The sequence below is a fragment of the Papio anubis genome, chromosome 19 (assembly GCF_008728515.1).
Source record: "Papio anubis isolate 15944 chromosome 19, Panubis1.0, whole genome shotgun sequence".
Taxonomy (NCBI): Eukaryota; Metazoa; Chordata; class Mammalia; order Primates; family Cercopithecidae; genus Papio; species Papio anubis.
In genome coordinates this window covers 18,446,818-18,471,359 of record NC_044994.1, presented here as the reverse complement: position 1 = coordinate 18,471,359, position 24,542 = coordinate 18,446,818, and the positions used below count along the sequence as shown (strand labels likewise).

The following is a 24,542-nucleotide window of genomic DNA, read 5'->3' as shown; positions in this document are numbered from 1 at the left end:
TTAGATGATAATAAATCTGTTTAAACATCTAATAAGTCAGCTATAAATAAATAAGGAACCCTTCAGAAAACTACGGTCCCCTGTAACCTAGTGGAAGGGAATGGAGGTGAAGAGCAATTGCTACCTGTGCCCCTTAAGGAAATGCAAATTAAAGCTGGGCCTTTCACGTGAATAGACTTTTAGTTAAATTACTTATGTACCTTTTCAGAGGGAAGAATCACCTGTGACAACAACAAGAAACAGACAATTATCTTTAAGAAATACTGTTTGTCCCCAAAAGGTTTTAAGCCTTTGGGCTTTCCAAAATAATTTCTGGCTTAGTATTTCAATTATAACCTAACCCTATCCTCAAATGATGAAAACTAGCAAATATGGTAAAGAAAATGACACCTACTTAAGATCATTTAAATATCCATAAGAATTCAACCTGGTTCTCTATTTGAAAATGTACATATTTCCAAGTTATAAAAAAAACTATCCCTAAATGATTTTAATACTTAAATAAATGTTTTAAAATCTAAGTATTTCTCATATAGGGTATTTTAGAGGTTGTTCAACACTTCTACACCATGTTTCCATGTAAAAACAGAACTTTGACCTTTGAAGAGAGCACAAAGGAATAGTAGAGATGCAATAAATAAAAAATTGCAGTGACAAACATTCTTAAATGATTGATCATATCTATCACTAGCAAGAAAATGGAGAAACAGGCACTCAATCAGCAGTGGAAACTTTTGGAATGCTTTTGGTAAGCATTATGAGTGTCTATTAAATTTTGTGCATATCAATGGACCTAGAAGTTCCACTTCTAGAAATCAATCCTGTAAAACAAATGATTACATGAAGATAAAACAGGATGCTCATTATTTATAATAAACAAATGAAAATATTCTAAATGTCTATCAATGGATATGTACCAGTATGGGAAAATGTCTATGACGGTTAATTTTATGTGCCAACTTGACTGGGCTAAGGGTTACCCAGATAGCTGGCAAAACATTGTTTCTGTGTGTCTATAAGAGTGTTTTGGGAAGAGATTAGCGTTCGAATCAGTAGACTGAATAAAGAACCACCCTTACCAATATAAGGATGCATGACCCAATCAGTTGAGGACTTGGATAGAACGAAAAGGTAAAGAAAGGGCAAACTCACTCTCTCTTCTAGAGCTCGTACATGCATCTTCTGCCTTCAGACATCAGAGCTCCAGGTTCTCATTCCAGTATTTACACCAGTGACCCACCTCCAGTTAATTCCCCATCCCCATTCTCAGGCCTTCCGCCCTGGACTGACAGTTACACCATACCACTGGCTCCCCTGTTTCTCAGGACTTCACATTCAGACAGAATTATACCAACAACTTACCTGGGTCTCCAGGTTGTAGACAGCATAGCATGAGACTTCTCAGCTTCCATAATCATGTGAGCCAATTCTCATTTTTAATATCCCTGTACATACATGTATATATGTATATCCTACTGTTATGCTCCTTCTGGAGAATCCTATTAATGTCCAAGACACATTGTCCCACAAATTATAGAATAGTGCTTTTAGGATGATCCCATTATAGTACTTAAAAGCACACATTTCTTTGGACATGTACTTGGGTTCTTCTACTTACTAATTATAGAACTTCGGGTAAGCAACTAATCCTCTCTATATCACAATTTTTTCATTTGAGGAAAACAATAGTATGATCTTACAGAGGAATTATGAGGACTAATGAAGATAATACATTCTAATTGCGATAAAGGTAAACTGTGATTATTACATATATATTTTAAAAGCACATATATAAAATGATTGTATTAGGTTAACTATCTGAAACTGCCAATACTTAATTAACAACTGTTCACCTAAAAAAACGGCAAGTTCATATGGTTTAACCTAATATATGCATGGAAATTTTCAGAAAGAATATCCAAGGAAAAGCTGTTTTAAATATTCTTCTATTGTTTCCTTACAAGGGAAAAATACTCTTCTATACCACTTGGACATTTTAAATGTGAAAATAGTTAAACATTCCCTCCTCTCAAATAAAAAGCTATCTATATCCCTTGCTTTAAGCAGTACTATCTTAAAAGCATGGCAGACATAGGAGATCCCCCTTCCTTTCCCCCTAAATCAATAATCATTTGTTGATTGAGCAATCTATCTTCTTTTATTACTCTTCTAGGGAGATTCCACATCATTTTAGAGAAACTTAAAGAATGCTGGTGTGCTCACTTTGGCAGCACATATACTAAAACTGGAATGATACAGAGAAGATTAGCATGGCCCCTGCACAAGATAACAAGCAAATTAATGAAGCATTCCACATTTTTACATATATTTCATAAAATGTTGGCGTTGGAAAACATGTTGGAGATTGTACACTTAGGTAAATTCATGCTAGTTTAAACACTGTCAGGAAGTTATTCCTCAAATCTACTCTAAATATTACAATCCAAAGAGATCTGGTTTCAATAATTCTATAACTCTTCCTTTATAAAATGAGTGGAAATAAAGAAGTTAAGAAATAAAAATAAAATAATAGGCCAGGCGCAGTGGCTCACAGCTGTAATTCAAGTACTTTAGGAGGCCGAGGCAGCAGATCATCTGAGTTCAGGAATTTGAGACCAGCCTGGGTAACATGGTGAAACTTGGTCGCAACTAAAAATACAAAAAATTCTGTAATTTTTTGATGATCATCAAAAATGATGATCATATATCATTTTTGTGTTATTTGTGAAGAAATAAAGCAAGTGAATAAAGGGTTTTTAACAATTGTAACTAATGCAAATCAGCAGTGGCATCAGGTGAGGTGGCATGTGCCTGTGGTTCCAGTAACTCAGGAGGTTGAGGTGGGAGGATGGTGTGAGCCTGGGAGGTGGAGGTTACAGTGAGCGGAGATTGCACCACTGCTCTCCAGCCTGGGTGATAAAGCAAGACCCCATCTCAAAAAAGACAAAACCAAAAACATTCTATCAGGTACAGTCAAAGAACTATGTACAGCACTGAGTTCGAGAAGACCACCACAAGTCTGCTGCTTTGGAAGCCCTATCTTACTACATGCTGAAGTGATTCATGGTAAGAAAATAGTGTAGAAAATAATTAAGTCCACAAATTGCTACTACCACGTTCTCTGAAGATGACAAAGCTATGGACTCTGTCTCACTCTGCCTCCTGCTTTTTCCTCTTACCATGACACACATGTCAACCATCAGAGTTCCTACTGTTCATGGACAGACCCCTCTCCAGTACCATCCCTCCTCTACAAGACACTCCCTTCTAGCTTCCCAGACTTACTTTTTGGTTACAAGCAGGAAGCTTCTGCTGCCTGCTGAAAATCAGATTCATGTAGTATACTTTCATAGCTCCAAAAATTGATTTTGTACAATTTTTTAGACATGGTATTATGTAAGGTTAAAGTACAACTTATCTTTGAAAAAAAAATTAGCCAGGCGTGGTGGCAGGCGCCTGTAGTCCCAGCTACTCAGGAGGCTGACGCAGGAGAATGGCATGAACCTGGGAGGCGGAGCTTGCAGTGAGCGAGATTGCGCCACTGCACTCCAGCCTGGGCGACAGAGCGAGACTTCGTCTCAAAAAAATAAATAAATAAATAAACAAACATTGTTATTCTTGTTGGATTATCAATAAGGCATGCAAAATATTTGAAAGTATAGGTAATGGGGAAAAAGAGATCCTTTCTAATCCAAGGATCTCTAATTAACACAGGAAGTAAAGTGATTAATGTTTTAAAATTCCAAAGAACCCCAAACACATCACCGATGTAATACACATACACAACACACACATACAAATCCTCTAAAAATCTTAAAGTAGGTGTTATTTTACTGTATCAATATCTGTATGGCCTACATTAATTTAAAAACTAATCTCATACATATAACTTCAAGCCACAGAAGTAAAAGAAAAGGACACATTTCAAAGCACTCCCAAATAGTACATTTTAACTATTTCTCCACCCTCCTGTGACCCACTAGCCAATAAGCTTATGGTATAAATATCTTTATTCAAAATTGTAATTGATACTTGCTGCTCTTTTGTCAAGATAACATGAGGAGATAGTGGCAGATGCTATTCAATTTTAACAAGACTTCAGAGAATATCAAGTGTAAATTTCCAAAGGCTAGGTTAATATATAAATTATACAAATAGATGTTTAATGAGAAAAGTTTTGCTTTATCATAACAAAAAATACTCAAGGACAAAGGTCTAAAACTAATTTCTCCAATCCCTTAGCAACAATAAAGGTAATCTTCAAATGCTAAGACACTATGTTTTTAAATGTTACATTTTTTAAAAAACTACCATCATTCCATTCAGTCTTCCCAACTGAGAGTGCTCCCTTTTAGTAGGAAAAAACCTGCATTAAAACTAAAGAGTTACCCTCTGAAGAACTAGATTCTACTCTCACTTCCCTCTGGGATTATATGCTGATTCTAAAGAATTTAACTCAAACATGTTAAGATTTCAGGTTCCCATTGATAAAGAAAGAAGCAAACAAAAAGCAAAGCCTTTGTTTCCAGAGTACAGAATATTGAAAGTAAAAATGGTTTCATACATCATTTTTGTGTTATTTGTGAAGAAATAAAGCAAGTGAATAAAGGGTTTTTAACAATTGTAACTAATGCAAATCAGCAGTTTACCTAAACTTTGAAAGAGCATGCAATAAGGCTCTCTCCTTTTTTCTTTTATTTTTTTCTTAGGCAGGGTCTTGCTGTGTCACCCAGGCTGGAGTGCAGTGGCCTGATCACAGCTCATTGCAGCCTTGACCTTCTGGGCCAAGCTATCCTCCCTCCTAAACCCCCCAAATAGCTGGAACTATAGGCGCACACCACCAGGCACTGTGGTTTTTTTTTCTTTTCTTCTTTTTTTTTTTGTAGAGACAGGGTTTTGTGACCCACCCTCCTCAGTCTCTCAAAATGCTGGGATTACAGGCATGAGCCACTGCACACAGCCTGTCTCTCATTTTGAAAAGAAAAATGCCTTTAAAGTTAAAACACCATGAATAAAAAATCAACAACAAGGAAACTAGTGTTCAGCTAATTTCAAAATAAGAATTGTACTAAAAATGTCACCAGCTGATTAAAGAAACATGTATTTTCAATTCAAGTTGACATTATAGTCATCCCTTGGTATCCTTGGGGGACTGGCACCAAGATATAGATACCAAAAACCAAAGACACTCAAGTCCCTGATATAAAATGGCATAATATTTGCATGTAACCTACGCACATCTTACCGTAAACTTGAAATCACTTCTGGATTACTTATACTAAATAATACAACGTAAATGCTATATAAATAGTGTAAGACTGTATTTTTAAACTTAGTCTAGTTTTTAATTGTTGTAGTGTTATTTTTTATTATGTGGTGTTTTTTCCCCCGAATAATTTTGATCTGCAGTTGGTTGAATACACAGATGTGGACAGAACCCACAGATACAAAGGACTGATTATACTTAAAAGTATCTGACCAGTATCTCAGCTTAAAGTCCAGGAAGTACAGGGGAAAATATGCATGCCTGAGTTCTCAAAACTAAAGAAGCACCAAGTGACAGACAATTCAATATATCCATATCCAAGTTAGTAAACATCTGATTTGAAACTAAAAATTAAATAATTTTGCATTTTATTGTAGAGAAATCACATAATGGTTTTTATCATTGTTTTGAACACAAATAGCACATTCAGTTTTCTCCCTAACCAATGGATTTTCTCAGATTAAAACACATAATAAATAAAAACACCTAAAAATCTCTGTTTACTTTAAATTAGAAAGTATTCTCTAAAATTTGTGACAAATTCAAATGAGAATAAGAATTGATGCTCAGAAGAGATTAATGATTAACATTTCAAATTCACTATGGGCCATTAATGCTACTGATAAAATACTATTAAAAGCTGAAATAATGGCATTATTACTACGATTACAAACATGACAATTCATTAAGCACTTATTTGAGGCCAGGCACTAATTAAGTACTTCACATAAACCAATCCTTAAGACAGGCAATATGCCCATTTTACAGGTGGGGATAAGACAGGTATGGGGTTTAAAGAATTCATTCAAGGTTACAAAGCTTAACAGAGGCAAGAAGCAAACCCAGATTTTTGTGAGTTCAAAGCACATGTACTTATCCCATGTGCTCTGATGATTCCTCACAAAGCAGACATTTAACAGAATGTGTTGTATAACGTTACTATGGTAGACAAGTAAGTCAAGAACTTAGACATGCCTATAATTCACTCTCAAAGGAATTATAATATTATAAATATATGGAGGAAAAAAAGTTACAAATAACTCTTCTTGCCACAAAAGAAAATGTATGCTAACAAGGCATATTTATAGGAATATACTTAATGATGAAATAGCACACCCCAATTTAAATAAAATATTTATACACATCATATACAAATGGACCAAAAACAAAGGGCAGTGAGTTTTTCTGTACTAGAACAACTCAGTAGAGTTGTTTCTAGTAGAAAGATAAGTTCTGTGCTGAACTAGTTTTTCCATACTTTCTTTTTTTTTTGAGATAAGAGTCTCACTCTGTCGCCCAGGCTGGAATGGAGTGATGTGATCTCAGCTCACAGCAACCTCTGCCTCCCAGGTTCAAGTGATTCTCCTGCCTCAACCCCCACAAGTAGCTGGGACTACAGGCATGTGCCACCATGCCCAGCTACTTTTTGTATTTTTAGTAGAGACACGATTTCACCATGTTGGACAGGCTGGTCTCAAACTCCTGACCTCAAGCAATCTGCCCACCTCAGCCTCCCAATGTGCTGGGATTACAGGTGTGAACCATCATGCCTGGCCAGTTTTTCCATACTTTTAAACATATTACATTAAGATTTGGGGCCAACAGTATGGTTCATGCCTATAATTCCAGCACTTTGGGAGGCAGAAGTGGGAGGACTGTTTGAGGCCAGGAGTTCAAGGCCAGCCTAGGCAACATAGTGAGACCCTTGTCTCTACAAAAAAAAAAAAAAAAAAATTAAAATTAATCTCAGGTACTTAAGTAATCAAACTCATAGAAACAGAAAGTAGAATGGTGGTTACCAGAGGCTGGTGAAGAAATGTGGAATTGTTTACCGGGTACAGAATTTTAGTTTTACAAGATGAGAAGGTTTTGGAGGTCTTTTCAACAATGTGAATGTGTTTAACACTACTTAATTATACACATAAAAATAAGATGGTTAAAAAAATGTTTGATACTAATATATAAATAGTCATAAACAGAACTATACAGGGCTACTATATTGGGCAGTCCTGCAGTGCTGCCCAATATAGTGGCCACTAGCAGCATATGACTATTAAAATTTATATTAAACTAAAAAATTAAAAATTTATTCTAGTCTCACTAGCCACATTTCAAGATCTCAACAGCCATATCTGGCTACTCAGGACACTGCAGACACAAACATTTTCAAAATCATACAAAGTTCTATTAGATAACACTGGTTCAGAGTATACAGAAACAGACGCAAATACATATGAGAACTTGTATTTTTCATATACAATTGTGTGTGATAAAGGTAGCATTTCAAATTAGCAGGGAAAGAATTACTGAGTAAATGGTGTTGGGACAATTAGCTAGCCTAAGGGAAAATGAGACAGGACTGAGGGACTAAAGCTAAATCCACACGTCAACTCTTACTCGAGTTCATTATGAATCAAAGATTTATGCTTACTAAAAATACAAAAAAAAAAAAAATTAGCCAGGTGTGGTGGTGGGCACCTGTAGTCCCAGCTACTCAGGAGGCTGAGGCAGGAGAATGGCGTGAACCCGGGAGGCAGAGCTTGCAGTGAGCCGAGATCGCGCCACTGCACTCCAGCCTGGGCAACAGAGCGAGACTCCATCTCAAAAAAAAAAAAAAAAAAGTGAAATGATAAAAGTAGTAGCACATAATTCTAATTAAGAAAGGGCCTTCTAAATAGAATATAAACCCAAAAGACAAAAATAAAAAATGAAAGACTGTGGCATTCTTTAAAGAAAAAATAAAAACTTTCAGATGAATGAAGTCCAGACAAACTGAAAGAAAATAGGGCTAGGTACCAAAATCTCCTTAAGCTGATAAGCAACTTCAGCAAAGTCTCGGGATACAAAATCAATGTGCAAAAATCACAAGCATTCTTATACACCAATAACAGACAAACAGAGAGCCAAATCATAAATGAACTCCCATTCACAATAGCTTCAAAGAGAATAACATAACCAGGAATCCAACTTACAAGAGATGTGAAGGACCTCTTTCAAGGAGAACTACAAACCACTGCTCAATGAAATAAAAGAGGACACAAATGGAAGAACATTCCATGCTCATGGATAGGAAGAATCAATATTGTGAAAATGGCCATACTGTCCAAGGTAATTTATAGATTCAATGTCGTCCCCATTAAGCTACCAATGACTTTCTTCACAGAATTGGAAAAAACTACTTTAAACGTCATATGGAACCAAAAAAGAGCCCGCATTGCCAAGACAATAATCTAAGTCAAAAGAACAAAGCTGGAGGCATCACACTACCTGACTTCAAACTATACTACAAGGCTACAGTAACCAAAACAGCATGGTACTGGTACCAAAACAGAGATATAGACCAAAGGAACAGAACAGAGTCCTCAGAAATAATACCACACATCTACAGCCATCTGATCTTTGACAAACCTGACAAAAACAAGAAATGGGGAAAGGGTTCTCTATTTAATAAATGGTGCTGGGAAAACTGGCTAGCCGTAAGTAGAAAGCTGAAACTGGATCCTTCCCTTACTCCTTATATGAAAATTAATTCAAGATGGATTAGAGACTTAAATGTTAGACATAAAACCATAAAAACCCTAGAAGAAAACCTAGGCAATATCATTCAGGACATAGGAATGGGCAAGGACTTCATGTCTAAAACACCAAAAGCAATGGCAACAAAAGCCAAAATTGACAAATGGGATCTAATTAAACTAAAGAGCTTCTGCACAGCAAAAGAAACTACCATCAGAGTGAACAGGCAACCTACAGAATGGGAGAAAATTTTTGCAATCTACTCATTTGACAAAGGGCTAATATCCAGAATCTACAAAGAACTCAAACAAATTTACAAGAAAAAAACAAACAACCCCATCAAAAAGTGGGCAAAGGATATGAACACTTCTCAAAAGAAGAAATTTACGTAGTCAACAGACACATGAAAAAATGCTCATTATCACTAGCCATCAGAGAAATGCAAATCAAAACCACAGTGAGATACCATCTCACATCAGTTAGAATGGCAATCATTAAAAAGTCAGGAAACAACAGGTGCTGGAGAGGATGTGGAGAACTAGGAACACTTTTACACTGTTGGTGGGACTGTAAACTAGTTCAACCATTGTAGAAGACAGTGTGGCAATTCCTCAAGGATCTAGAACTAGAAATACCATGTGACCCAGTCATCCCACTACTGGGTATATACCCAAAGGGTTATAAATCATGCTGCTATAAAGACATATGCACACGTATGTTTATTGCGGCACTATTCACAATAGCAAAGACTTGGAACCAACCCAAATGTCCATCAGTGACACACTGGATTAAGAAAATGTGGCACATATACACCATGGAATACTATGCAGCCATAAAAACAGATGAGTTCACGTCCTTTGTAGGGACATGGATGCAGCTGGAAACCATCATTCTCAGCAAACTATCACAAGAACAGAAAACTAAACACTGCATGTTCTCACTCATAGGTGGGAATTGAACAATGAGATGACTTGGACACAGGAAGGGGAACATCACATGCCGGGGCCTGTTGTGGGGTGGGGGAAGGGGGGAAGGATAGCATTAGGAGATATACCTAATGTAAATGACGAGTTAATGGATGCAGCACACCAACATGGCACATGTATACATATGTAACAAACCTGCATGTTGTGCACATGTACCCTAGAACATAAAGTATAATAAAAAATAAAAATAAAGTAAATAAATAAATAAAAAAGAAAATGGGGCTAGGGAAAATGAGTTGTTCTATTTCCTTAATAGATTGAAAAATACAACTCCATGGGAAAAAGAAAAATTGAAAATGCCTATTTATACATGAAAAGCTGCTCAACTTACTCATAACTTAACACTCTATAAAAACTTGCATTTTCAGTCATGAGATGGCAAAGATAGTTCCCAGTGTTAATGGGAGTGTGGTGAGATAGGCACATTAATGAATATAAAAACTGATTCAACTTAGAGGGTAATTTTTAAATAGTTAATAAAAATCATGAGCAACAAATAATATTTATGTATTAAATAACGCTGAGTGTGGGAATGACTTTAAAATAATCCAAGGGATGAAAATTTTAATCTAAGAAAGTTGGTGCACATAAAATGAAACAAGATTAAGCATATATTGATGGTCCTATCCAGGTGAGGTGGCTCACACCTACAGTCCTAGCACTTTGGGAGACCAAGGCGGGTGAATTGCTCGAGCTCAGGAGTTCGAGACCAAGCTAGGCAACATGGGAAAACTCCGTCTCTACCCAAAAAAAAGAAAAAAAAATTAGCCAGGCATGGTGGTGTGTGCCTGTAGGTCAGCTACTTGGGTGGGTGAGAGGTGACATGATTGCTTGAGCCCGGAAAGTTGAGGCTGCAGTGAGCCAAGATTGTGCCACTCCATCATGGGTGACAGAACAAGACCTATCTCTACATACATACATACATACATACATAAAAAAAAATAATTGATGGTCGCTAGAGCAGGGTAGTGCTATATATAACAGTATAAGCACAGATAAGAAATACTTGAAGAATAAGTTGAATAGTATGAGAGAGATTGGTCAAGCTACAGTCAACCATTTCAGATATAAAGAAAATTACTTTAAAATAAAGGCAGTAAGACACAGTTCTACTATGTTATATAATTTACAAAGTCCTTTCTTAACTTTCACAACCATATGAGGGTTCATTATACTGCTTTCTCTACCTTTGTATATATTTGAATTTTTTCCCATAGAGTTTTTCCTAATGTTCATACCCTTTAAGTCAGGAATTCCATTTCTACGAATTTTGCCTGTACTTACATTGTACAAGCACACAACAATGTAAGTACAAAAATGTTATCTGAGGCAATAAAGGCAAAAACCTGGAAACAACCTAAATGTCCACTGGAGGGTTGGTTGAATAAATTATGGTTTAAATACAGTAATGTCATACACCCTTAAGAAGTATGGAAGTAAATTACATGAGGTAGACTGTGGAAAGGGGGAAAATATTAAGGGCATAATAATAGATACAGTTTGATCACTTTTAACTAAAAACAAAACCACACATGTAGATTTGTGAATGCATGTCATATATGTGCCCATATTCATAACAAATTCCTGGAAGGACAGGCGAAAAGCTTAACAGTGGTTCCATCCGGTGAGGCAGGAGAGGGGGAGAATATTTCACGTTACATTTAAAATGAAAAAGAACTAGAATTTTTAAATCTTTCATCTATTAAGGTGAGTGGCGTTCATTTATATCTCAGCCCTGATGATTGCTCCTAAAGCCAAAAGGCTAATATTATCTTTTTTTTTTTTTTTTTTTTGAGATGGAGTCTCACTCTGTTGCCCAGGCTGGAGTGCAGTGGCGCAATCTCGGCTCATTGCAAGCTCCGCCTCCTGGGTTCACACCATTCTCCTGCCTCAGCCTCCTGAGTAGCTGGAACTACAGATGCCCGCCACCACGCCCGGCTAATTTTTTATGTTTTTAGTAGAGACGGGGATTCACTGTGTTAGCCAGGATGGTCTCAATCTCCTGACCTCATGATCCGCCCCGCCTTGGCCTCCCAAAGTGCTGGGATTACAGGTGTCAGCCACCACGCCCGTCCCTAATATTATCTTAAATAATTACTCTGAAGATGTAAGTAAGATCCTTTCTTGGTGTTAACCAAATAATTAAGGTTATTTATTGAGTAGACATGGGCCTATTCTATGGGGAATACAAAAGACTAATATTATAGTCCTTGCTCAAAAAGTTTATAATCTAACAGAAGAGAAAATGTTCATACAAGGAAACAATTAATGCCATGCAAACACATGTACTCAGAAAAAGAGAAGCTGGTATGGGAATGAAGAGTCAGGGTTTATGGAAGAAATAAGAGGGCAGATTCAGTCTCACAAGATTAGCCAGATTTAGACAGAGGGAACATGATTGCATAAAAACACTAGAAACAATGTACAGAAATAAAAAAAATTAAATACTGGAAGACTCAATATGACTGGAGATGGGGGAAGAAAAAGTATGAAATAAGTAACAAGTTCAAGGTTATACACATCTTTAAAACCTGGCAAAAATTAAGATTTTATAAAATTGGAAAAGATGAATTTTAAGAAGTGTCTGGCAGCAACAACGTGCATAACAGGGTAAACTATTTTTAAGTCTTTGCTTCTTTTTGGCTTGCTTTCTTGACATTAAAAATAAAATAATGAACATTATTTCAATACCTCAATTCCAGATTCTAGTGGTCTCTTCTTCCTTGGTCCAATAGCTGCAAGAGCTGTGAGATTAGCATCTCTATGCTGTATCTGTGCAAGTTCCAATTGCTGTAACTAGAAGACAGAAGAAAAAAAAAATCAATGTTTATACACATTCATGCTCAGAGGGAAAAAGAAACTGATTACTAAGCCTATTTCTGCATTCACCAAATAAAGTTACAATATAAAATAAACATTAGATTCCCATAACAGCCAAGGGCACATTTTCTGATTCTTTTACTCCAACAAACTCTTTAGTTCTTAATCTCTATATGGAAGAGGCAGACCTCAGGTAAAGGAGAAGTACAGAAAAGAAGAAAGGCATCTAAAGCTTAATTTCTCCCAGTATAACCACAGATGAGAAATGCCTGAAGAATAAGTTGAACAGTAAGTTAGAGAGAGATTGGTCAAACTATAGTCAACTATTTCAGACTAAATTTACTTTACTTTAAAATAAAGACAGTTTTTGTACATTATAGCACATAGTTCTACTATGCTATATAATTTACAAGGCACTTTCTTAACTCTCACAATCATATTGAAAGGTGATTACTATAATATAAAAATTATACATCATCCTATTTTTATTAATGGAGACAGTAAGGCTCTAAGAGGTTAGCGCAACTTCATAAAAGGCACCACACAAGTAGTAAGTGGTGGAAACAGCACGTGGAGCAAAATGCTCTCATTAAAAACCTCTTTAGTACATCACACTTTCTCATTTGCAAACAAAAGTCTTCAATTTACTCTATAATCTTCATGGCAAAATTCTAAAGTGATTTAGTACTGTTTTGTTGTACACCTTTCGTCATACTTAATCAAGAATGCCCAACTCTATAGGGTATAATCTTTTCGTATGTGGGCAAAACTATACAGGGGTGTGCATGAAAGTTGTCCTATTAAAAGGCAGAAACTGCATTATTTCATTGAGGCAACTGAGTGTCAAATTAGGTATTCTATTTAAAAAATAATAATAATAATAACAACACCAAGGTGAGAAAGTCAAAATAGAACACCACTAGATAAATCCCTAAGCTTTTTCAGAAGAGAGGAATAATGTTCAGTTCCCATCAAAATGTTATTATTAATACTATGGAGGGAAAAGAGGAAAGAATCTGGGGCCGGCTGACAGTCACATATTCAAACAAGATCAAGACAGTCAACTGAAAGTAACCTGTTGAGAAACCCTATACATATATCGAGAATATTCTTTCAAAAGAGTACTAACCAAAATTTTTTAGCACGTGTTTAAAAATAGAGCAGGTTGAAAACAAAAAGTAGTTTGTGGTGAAATGGTCAGTCTTAAGGAGATACCAAGTACATAAATTCCACTTTAAGATTACTTCAAATTGTTTTAATATTAGGGGAAAGAATGAATAACTGAAAAGGTAACTGAATCTTTAGTAAAGCAGAAAATAATTGCTACGTTCTGAACGTCTGTATCCCTCCAAACTTCTAATGTTGAAATTCTAACACCCAGGGTGACTGCTATTAAGAGATGGGGCCTCTGGAAGGTGATTAAATTATGAGGGTGGAGACTTAGTATCCTTATAAAAGAGACTTAAAGAGAAACCCCTCGCCCCTTCCACCAGGTGAGAACATAGTGAAGTAAAAGTAGGCTCTAACCAGACACCGAATCTGCTGGCACCTTGATCTTGGACTTCCTAGCCTCTAGAACTGTGAGAAACAAAATTCTGTTGTTTATAAGCTACCCAGTCTAAGATATTTCATTATAACAGCCCGAATGAACTAAGACAACCATTAATCAAAGAAAATGAACTAAGAACCATTTTCCACTTGCTCCACAAATTACAGGACAGAAATCCTTTTAAACTTTGTGTTTACTTATAAATAAACTGTTAGAAAAGTGTTTTCATAAGTTCTAAAATCTTTTGTTGCTGCTGGCCTTTTTACTAAAAAATACAGTTTTAGAGTCTAATGCTGCCACAATTCAGAACTTCTAGGTGACAAAATAATGATTTTAGTTAATCTACCCTGCAGTACAAATCAAACAAGCTATATTTTAAAGTCCTTCCCTGTAGAGAAATGGCATCTAAAAGATAGCCACACCAGAGAAAAGATTTTTAAACTGACCACTGTCTTCAAATTCCCCTATGTGTAGTGTAACATTTTCTCCCATTCTGCAAATTATATTTTGGTTTTCTGAAGTCTCTCACACAAAATTTCAGAAAATTTCGCAAAAATCTAACAAAAATGGAAACTGACCATAGTTTTCATTGGCCCTGTATTTATAACAAGCTTTCTCAAAACCAATGTATCTTGGCAAGCACAAAAGAGTAAAACCAGGTACTTTTAACCAGAAAAGGAGGAAGTTCTGAGCATTAATGCAAAACTGGCATTTATCGAGAATAAAGACTACAATAGTAACCTCAGTTCAATAAAAATAGCCATTGAGTTAGAGGCTTGCCTGTGGAAACAGGATTGCAAATGATATGATTATGTATCCAGAAAACCCTAAGTTATCTATATATAAAAAAAATCCTCCTAAGACTGATAAGTGAGTTTAGCAATATTACAAGATGCAAGGTTGACACATGCAATAAGTAAGTTCTAAACACCATTAAGGTACAATTGGAAACTTAAATTTTTAAATGTCATTTATAATTGCTCTCTCCCAAATGAAATACTGAGATATAAATCTAACACATACAGGTATTTCTACGCTATAAATCACGAAATGCCTATGAAAGAAATAATAAATAAATAAATAAATAAATAGAGAGACATACGGTGTCCAGGCTTGTAAGACTCAACAAAGATTTCAATTCTCTCCAAATTTATCCACAGACTTAACACAATTCTAATAAAATTTTGTTGCAGATATGGATAAGTTGATTCTAAAGTTTATATGGAAAGAAAAACGAACTAGAATAGCTAAAATCATTTTTTTAAGAAGGACAAAATTGGAAGAATAACACCATGCAATTTTAAGACTTCTTGTAAGGCTACAGTAATCAAAATAATGTAATACTGGCAAAGGGAAAGACAAACAGGTTAACAGAACAAAACAGAGAATCCACAAATAAGATGTATATAAATATGGCCAATTGATTTTTGGCCAGGTGGGAAAGGAATGCAGTTGAGAAATGACAAAAATTCTCTCCTTGACTAAACTTCTGAATCCTCTTTTCAATTAGGCCTGAACCTTGGCCTAAAAAACATTAACACAGTTTCTAACAGCTCAAGGTCACCATTGTAGGATGGTCTTAACTTCCTTACAGAGCCTAACTGAAAAAACTCAAGTTTGCCAGAAGAATTTACTATTTGTTCCATCCAACATCTGACGATAAGGCCCCATCTTACAGCCTCTATGGAAAGGCAGCAGCTGATTAAAGTCTATTCTTACCACTTTAGTGTCTGGCATAGTCTTTTACACAAAAGTTGTGGGGCTGGGCGCTGTGGCTCATGCCTGTAATCCCAATATTTTGAGAGTTCAAGGTGGGCGGATCACTTGAGGTCAGGAGTTCGACACCAGCCTGGCCGACATGGTTAAAACCCCGTCTCTACTAAAAATACAGAAAGTAGCTGGGCATGGTGGGCACGCCTGTAATCCCAGCTACTTGGGAGGCTGAGGCAGGAGAATTGCTTGAACCCAAGAAGTGGAGGCTGCAGTCAGACGAGATCGTGCCAGTGCACTCCAACTTGGGCAACACAGTCCGACTCCATCACAAACAAACATCAAATGTTGTTGGAACAACTGAATATTCACGTGCAAAAAAATTTTTAAAAATCAGTCTGGATCCAAACCTCACACCTTATACAAAAAATAACTTAAAATACAAATGTAAAACTATAAAAATGTATAGGAAAAAACCATAGGAGAACATGACTTGGGGTCCAGCAAAGAGTCCTTGAACATGACACCCAATGTACATCTATAAGAGAAAAAACTGACAAATTGGACTGCATCAAAATTTAAAACTTTTGCTCTATGGAAAACACACTTAAAAGAATTAAAGGACAAGCTACTTTATTTCCATGTCTCCAATCTATTTGTCTTTCTTGCCTCATTGTACTGATAAGGACTTAAACTATAATGCTGAATAGTAGTGGTAAAAGCAAGTATCTTTGCCTTTTTCCTAATCACTGGAAGAAAGCATTCAGTCACCATTAAGAACGATATTAGCAGGGTTTTTAAAGCTATCCTTTATCAGCCTGAGGAAACCTCTTCCTTTTTAAAATTTCTTACTTTAATAGAGACAGGAATCTCGCTATGTTTCCCAGGCTGGTCTTGAACTCCTGGTCTCAAGGAGACCGGCCTTGGCCTCCCAAAGTGCCGGGATTACAGGCATGAGCCATCATGTCCAGCCAAGGAAGTCTCTTCTATTCTTAGATTCCTGAGAGTTTTCAGTCATTAATGGATTTTAAATTTTATCAAACATATTTCTAAATTAATTGATAGGATCACATGGTGTTTCTTAGACTATTAATATGATAGATTATATTGACTGATTTTCAAATATTAAAGCAGCTTTTCATTTCTGGAATATAATATACATAGTCATGGTATATTATTCTTTTATATGTCAAATATCAATACATTCTTTTTATATCAAATCTAAACTAGATTTGATTTGCTAACATTTTGTTTGGGATGTTTATATCTATGTTCGTAAGAGATATTAGCCTGCAGTTTTCTTGTTTTGTAACATCTTTGTGGGTTTAACTGTTAGGGCAACAATGACCTCATAAAATGAACTGGAAGTGTTTCTGTCTCTTCCATTTTCTGGAAGAGGCTGTGTAGAAGTGGTATTAATTCTTCCGTAAATGTTCGGTAGAATTTACTAAAAATCTGTGCCGGTATCTCTCTTAGAAGGTTTTAATTACAAATTCAATTTGTTTAATAATTACAGAACTAAAAAAATAAAAAAGATTACAGAACCATATCATCTTGGCTAAGTTTTGACAGTTTGTGCTTTTTGAGGTATTGGTCATTTAATCTATCTAAGTTGCCAAACTTCTGCAAAGTTATGTGCTATATTTGCTTTTGGGGAGAGGGGTGCGGCAGGGGGACAGGGTCTCACTCTGTTATCTAGGCTGGAGTGCAGTGATGCGATCTCATCTTACTGCAACCTTTACCTCCTGGGCTTATGGGATCTCAACTCTGGAGGATGGGAGCTGCAGTGAGCTGACATCTCACCACTGCATTACAGCCTGGGCAACAGAGCAATATTAGTGATTTCTCTTCTTTGTTTTTTCCTTTCTCAGTCTTACGAAAAGTTGTCGATATTGTTGATCAAAGAAGCAGTTTTTGGGAAGTTTTTTCTAAAGTCATTGATGAGTACTCAAAGATATGTGCTTCCTTCTGCTTGGTTTGGGTCTATATTGCTCTTCCTATTCCAGTTTCTCAAGGAAGTTTAAATTATTGATTTGAGGTCTTTCTTCTTTTCTAATGTAAGCATTTTCTCCCATCTTGTTACTTTAGCTTACCTATATCATTACCTGTGATTTGAGTTGCTTAAAGTTCCATTACAGATTTTTAATCCACCCCGAGAGTCTCTATCTTTTAATTGGTATATTTGAATCATTTACACTTCATGTAACAATTAATGATTAGATTTAGGTCTATCATTTTGTTTTCTGTATGTTCCCTCTGTTTTTCATTTCTCTGTTTCCCTTTTTCTATTTGGAATTATTTCAAACTTTTTAACATTTTAATTTATCTACTGTATTTTATATTAACTCTAAGTGTTTTATATCAATTTTAGTGGTGGCTCTAGGGATTACAACATACATATTTAAATTTTCAGTCTGCTCAGCATCAATATTTTACCACTTCAAGTGGAATATAAAAGCCTTGGCCATATATATGGCTCTTTATCCTCCATATTTTGCTGTAGTTGTCTTATATATTACTTGTACATACATTGAAAATCTCTGGTGTTGGCCGGGCGCGGTGGCTCAAGCCTGTAATCCCAGCACTTTGGGAGGCCGAGACGGGCAGATCACGAGGTCAGGAGATCGAGACCATCCTGGCTAACACGGTGAAACCTCGTCTCTATTAAGAAATACAAAAAACTAGCCGGGCGAGGTGGCGGGCGCCTGTAGTCCCAGCTACTCGGGAGGCTGAGGCCGGAGAATGGTGTGAACCTGGGAGGCGGAGCTTGCAGTGAGCTGAGATCGCGGCCACTGCACTCCAGCCTGGGTAATAGAGTGAGACTCTGTCTCAAAAAAAAAAAAAAAAAAAAAAAAAAGAAAATCTCTGGTGTTAATTTTTCTAATCCATACATATGGTGAATCTCAATTTATCCTTAATGAATTTCACCAATCATCATCTTTTACATCAATCATATATATTTCATTAAACCTTTATTTGCATATGTTAGATTTATGATCCTTTAATATCTTATTTATTTTATCTTGTTTGTTGCTGGTGTTTAAAACTATAGCTGATTACTGAATATTAATTTAATTTTTACTAAGTCTGACACATAATTGTACATATTTATGGGTACTTAGTGATATTGCAATAAATATACAGTGATCAGATGAGGGTAATTAGTATATCCATCACCTCAAATATTTATATTTTTATGTTAACAACATGTATTAGCCTCCTTGTAGCTACTTGAAACTATGTATTATTAACTATAGTCATCCTACAGTGCTGTAGAACTTATTTCTCCTATCTAGCTGTAATTTTGTAGCCTTTAACAAATCTTTCCTTATCCCCTTTTCCCCCAGACCTTTTCCATCCTCTACTATTCTGTTCTCCTTTTTACTTCTATGAGACCAACTTTGTTTTAGTTTTCACAGATCAGTGAAAACATACAGTGTTTAATTTTTCCTGGAACACTTAACATATGTCCCTCCAGGTTCCATCCATGTTGTCATAAATGACAAGATATCATTCTTTTTTATAGCTGAATAGTATTCTACTGTGTATATATGGCACATTTTCTTTATCCATTCATCTGCTGTTGAGCACCTGGGTTGATTCTATATATTGGCAATTATTAATACAATTAGTGCTGAAATGAACATGGGAGTACAGATGTCTCTGTGACATACTGATTTCTTTTCCTTTCTCAGTACTGGGATTGCTGGATCATACGGTAGTTCTATTTGTAGTTTAAAGAGGAACCTCCATGCCATTCTCCACAGTGGCTATACTAGTTTACATTCTCACCGAATTCCCTTTTCCCTGGATCCTCGATGGCATTTCTCATTTTTTGTCTTTTTGGTAACAGCCATCTTCACTGGGGTCGAATGATACCTAGTTGTGGTTTTAATTTTCATTTCTCTGATGATTAGTGGCATAGAACATTTCTTCCTATACCTATTGGCTGTTTGCATGTCTTCTTCTGAGAAATGTCTATTCTGATCATTTGCTCATTTGTTTGTTTTTAATTTTTTTTTTTTCTAGAGACAGGGTCTCACTCTATTACCCAGGATAGAATGTAGTACCATGATCATGGCTCACAGCAGCCTCAACCTCCTACGCTCAAGTGATCACACTACTTACGCCTTCCAAGTAGCTAGGACTACAGGCCTATGCCACCATACATGGCTAACCTTCAGTTTTAAATTTTCTGTAGAGATGGGGTCTCACGAGGTTGCCCAGGCTGATCTCAAACTCCTGGCTCCAAGTGATCCTCCTACCTCTTCCTTCCGAAGTGTTGAGAGTACAGGCATAATCCATTGCACCTGGCTCATTTGCCAATCTGTTAATCAGACTGATTTTTTTGCTGTTGAGATGCTTGAGTTCTTTGTATATTCTGGATATTAATCCACTATCAGATGAATGGTTTGTAAATATTTCTCCCCATTCTGTAGTCTATTTTTTTTACTCTGTGGATTGTTTCCTTTGCTATGCAAAAGTTTTTCATTTAACATAATCCATTTTTGCTTTTGTTACATGCACTTTTGAGGTCTTATTCATAAAATATTTTCCTGACATAAAATATGTCCTGAAGCATTTCCTCTGTTTTCTTCTAGTAGCTTTATAGTTTCAGGTTTTACACTTAGATCTTTGAACCATTTTGACTTGATTTTTTAATAGGGTAAGAGGCGGAGGTCTACATTTACTCTTCTGCATATGGATATCCGTTTTCCCAGCACCATATTTTTGAGAACATGCTTTCCCCAGTGTATGTTCCTGGCACCTTTGTCAAAAATATGTTGGCTGTAGACACCTTGATTAACTTTTGTATTCCCTATTCTGTTCCATCGGTCTATGTTTATGTTTTTGTTTTTATGCCAGTCGCATGCTATTTTGGTGGCTACAGTTTTGTAGTATATTTTGAAGTCTGGTAGTGTCATGCCTCCAGCTTTGTTCTTTTTGCTCATTGATGGCTTTGGCTATTTGAGGTCTTTTGCAGTTCCATATGAATTTTCAAATTTATTTTTCCTATTTCTGTGAAGAATGCCCTTGGTATTTTGATAGAGATTGCACTGAATCTGTTTATTGCCTTGGGTAGTATGGTCGTTTTAACAATATTAATTTGGCCGGGCACAGTGGCTCACGCCTGTAATCCCAGCACTTTGGGAGGCCGAGGCGGGTGGATCACAAGGTCAGGAGATCAAGACCATCCTGGCTAACACGGTGAAACCCTGTCTCTACTAAAAATACAAAAAATTAGCTGGGCATGGTGCCTGTAGTCCCAGCTACTCGGGAGGCTGAGGCAGGAGAATGGCGTGAACCCGGAAGATGGAGCTTGCAGTGAGCCGAGATCACGCCACTGCACTCCAGCCTGGATGACAAAGCGAGACTCGTCTCAAAAAAAAAAAGAAAAAGAAAAAGAAAAAAACAGTATTAATTCTTCTGATCCATGAGCATGAGATGTTTGTACATTTGCTTGTATCTTCTTCAGTTTCTTTCATTAGTGTTTTATAACTTTCCTTGCAGAGTTCTTTCATCTCCTGGGTTAAATTATTTCCAGGTGGTTTTGTTTGTTTGTTTGGCAGGGATTGCCTTCTTGATTTTGTTTTTTCAGCTAGTTCATTGTGTAAGGAACACTACTGATTTTTTTTTTTTTTTTAAACAAAGAGCTGTATGCATTTATTGCATTGGTAGTCAATAAGAATCCTTTGAGATGGCAACAATAGACACTGGGGACTTCTGGAATGGGAAAGAAGGAACAGAGGAAAAAGTGTTGAAAAACTAACTACTGGGTACTATTCTCACTACGTGGGAGCTGGGATCAATCGTACCCCAAACTTCAGCATCATGCAATATAATCATGTTACAAACCTGTAAAAATCCTTTGTTATTGAACAGTTTTGATCCTTGGGTCAAGGTCTTAGCATGCACATTGTTTATTTGGTTAACTCAAAGACATATATATAGGTGCCTAGAGTTTTGAGGCCTGGAAGAAGCCACTGCCACATATATTACAGTTACGGGGTTTCTCTTTAGTATGGCCGCTCTGAGGTAGATTAATGCTTAAACAAATGATTAAGGATTTGCCACACTCATTACATTTGGAAGCTTTCTCTCAAGTGTAAGTTCTCTGATGCTGTGCATGGTGTAAATTTCGACTGAAGATCTTGCCACATTCATTGCAGTTGTAAGGTTTCTCTTCAGTATGGATTATCTGATGTCTGCTGAAGTTTGGTTGCCAAGACAAGGACTTACCACTTTCATTATATTTGTATGGTTTCTCTCCGCTATGGATTACCTGATATTTAGTAATGCTTGAATGCTCACTAAAGGCACTGACACACTTATTACATTTGTAAGGTGTCTCTCCAGTATGGATGGACTAATATCTAGTGAGATATGACTACAGTAGACAAAATTTCCCACAGCCACATTTGTAAGGTTTATCTCCAGACGGATTACATGATGTTTAGTATGGCTTGCACACTCAGTAAAGACTTTTCCACAGTTATTACATCTGTAAGGCTTCTCTCCAGTATGACTTCTCAGATGCCTTTCAAATATATGACATAACTAGAGACCTTGTTACATTCATTCCATTCATAAGGTTTCTCTCCAATATGAATTACCTGATGGTTAGTAAGGCCTGGAAATTTCTCCCTTCACTCATTGGTTGTCCAGGAGACTGTTGCTTAATTGTACAGTTTTGAATATTCCTCTTATTTCTACTTTTATTCCATAGTGGTCAGGTAAGATACTTAGGATATGATTTTGACATTTTAAAATGTTTGAGGCTTGTTTTGTGTCCTAACATATGGTCAATACTGGAGAATATTCCATGTATTTCTGGAAAGAATATGTATTCTGCAGCTGTTGGGTGAAATGTTCCATAAATGCCTGCTAAGTCCAGTTGGTCTATGGTACAGTTTAAATCCAATGTTTCTTCGTTGATTTTCTGTCTACATGATCTGTCCAATGCTAAGAATGGAATGTTGAAGTCTCCAACTATTATTGTATTGGGGTCCATCTTTCCCTTTAGATCTAATAATATTTACTTTATATATCTCAGTGGTCCAGTGTGGGGTACACATATGTATTCACAATTGTTATATGTTCTTGCCAAATTAATCCCTTATTGTATAATGTCTTTCTTTGTCTCTTTACCATTTTGACTTTAAGTCTGTTTTGTCTCACGTAAGTATAGCTACTCCTGCTAGCTTTTCGTTTCTGTTTGTGGAAATGTCTTTTTCTGTTCTTCACTTTCAGTCTATGTATGACTTTACAGCTGAAGTGAATTTATCGTCGGCACCTTACAGTTGAGTCTTGTTTATTTAACCATTTGACTAGTCTGTATCTTTAAAATGGGGAACTTAATCTGTTTACACACAGGATTATTACTGATAGGTGCAGACTTATTGCTGTCATTTTATTGATTGTTTTCTGGTTGTTTTGTATATCCATTGTTCCTTTCTTCATCTTTTAGTGTTTATTTGTGTAGGTGGATCTTTTTCTGTAGTGATAAGGTTTGATTCCTCTCTCTTTCTCTTTTCTGTATTGGTTCTACCAGTGAGTTTTATAGCTTCACATGCTTTCATGATGGTGGTTGTCATTTCTTCACTTTCAAATGTAAAACTCCTGAGTATCTCTTGTCGGGCTGGTCTAATGGTGATGAATTCCCTTATTTTTTGATTATCTGTGAGACATTTTATTTCTCCTTCATTTCTGAAGGATAGTTTTGCTGGGTATAATATTCTTGGCTGGGCCAGGCGTGATGGCTCATGCCTGTAATCCCAGCACTTTGGGAGGCAGAGGCGGGCAGATCACAAGGTCAGGAGATAGAGACGATCCTGGCTAACACGGTGAAACCCCATCTCTACTGAAAATACAAAAAATTAGCCGGGCATGGTAGTGGGCGCCTCTAGTCCCAGCTACTTGGGAGGCTGAGGCAGGAGAACGGCATGAACCCGGGAGGCGGAGGTTGCAGTGAGCTGAGATTATGCCACTGCACTTCAGCCTGGGCGACAGAGCGAGAGTCCATCTCAAAAAAAACCAAAAAGTATATATATAAAGTATATATATAAAATATATATATATATACACACACACACACACACATATATATATATTCTTGGTTGGCAGTTTTTTAAAATTTTCCCTTTCAGTACTTTGAATATAGTATCCCATTCTCTCCTAGCCTGTATAGTTTCTGCTGAGAAATCTACTGTTAATCTGATAAGAGTACCTTTATTTGTGAATAGACATTTTTCCTTTACCGCTTTTAGAATTGACTTTGACTTGACAATTTGACTATAATGCACCTAGGAGAGGACTTGTTTGGGATGAATCTACCTGGGGTTCTTCCAGCTTCCTGAACCTGGATATCTCTCTACAAATACTTGAGAAATTTTCAGCTATTATTTCATTAAATAGGTTTTCTACATCTTTTCACTTCTTTTCTCCTTCTGGAATGCCCATAATGTGAATATTTGTTTGCTTCATGGTGTCCCATAAATCCTGTAGCTTTCTTCTTCTTTTCTTTTGTTTTTGTTTTTGTTTTTGTTTTTGTTTTTGGTCTGCCTGTGTAGATTCAATCTCTTCAAGTTCAAAAATTCTTTTTTCTGCTTGGTGTAGTGTATTGTTGAAGGTCTCAACTGTATTTTTTATTTCATTCATTGAATTCTACAGCTGTAGGATTTCTGTTTGGTTCTTT

The 24,542-nt window shown here is 36.4% G+C and overlaps 1 protein-coding gene and 1 non-coding gene across 3 annotated transcripts in view; one reads left to right on the top strand and one right to left on the bottom strand.

The window, feature by feature from the left end:
• TAF4B (TATA-box binding protein associated factor 4b) overlaps positions 1 to 24,542 on the bottom strand; it is a 151,078-nt gene that overhangs the window by 28,583 nt on the left and 97,953 nt on the right. For both annotated transcript variants that reach the window (XM_031658749.1, XM_003914256.4), the window contains exon 14: positions 12,460 to 12,564. In XM_031658749.1, the coding sequence (XP_031514609.1) occupies positions 12,460 to 12,564 (105 nt within the window). The remainder of the gene's footprint in view (positions 1 to 12,459; positions 12,565 to 24,542) is intronic.
• On the top strand, positions 2,216 to 2,321 carry LOC116271578. The gene has a single exon (XR_004180191.1). It is a non-coding gene; the product is annotated as a U6 spliceosomal RNA (small nuclear RNA).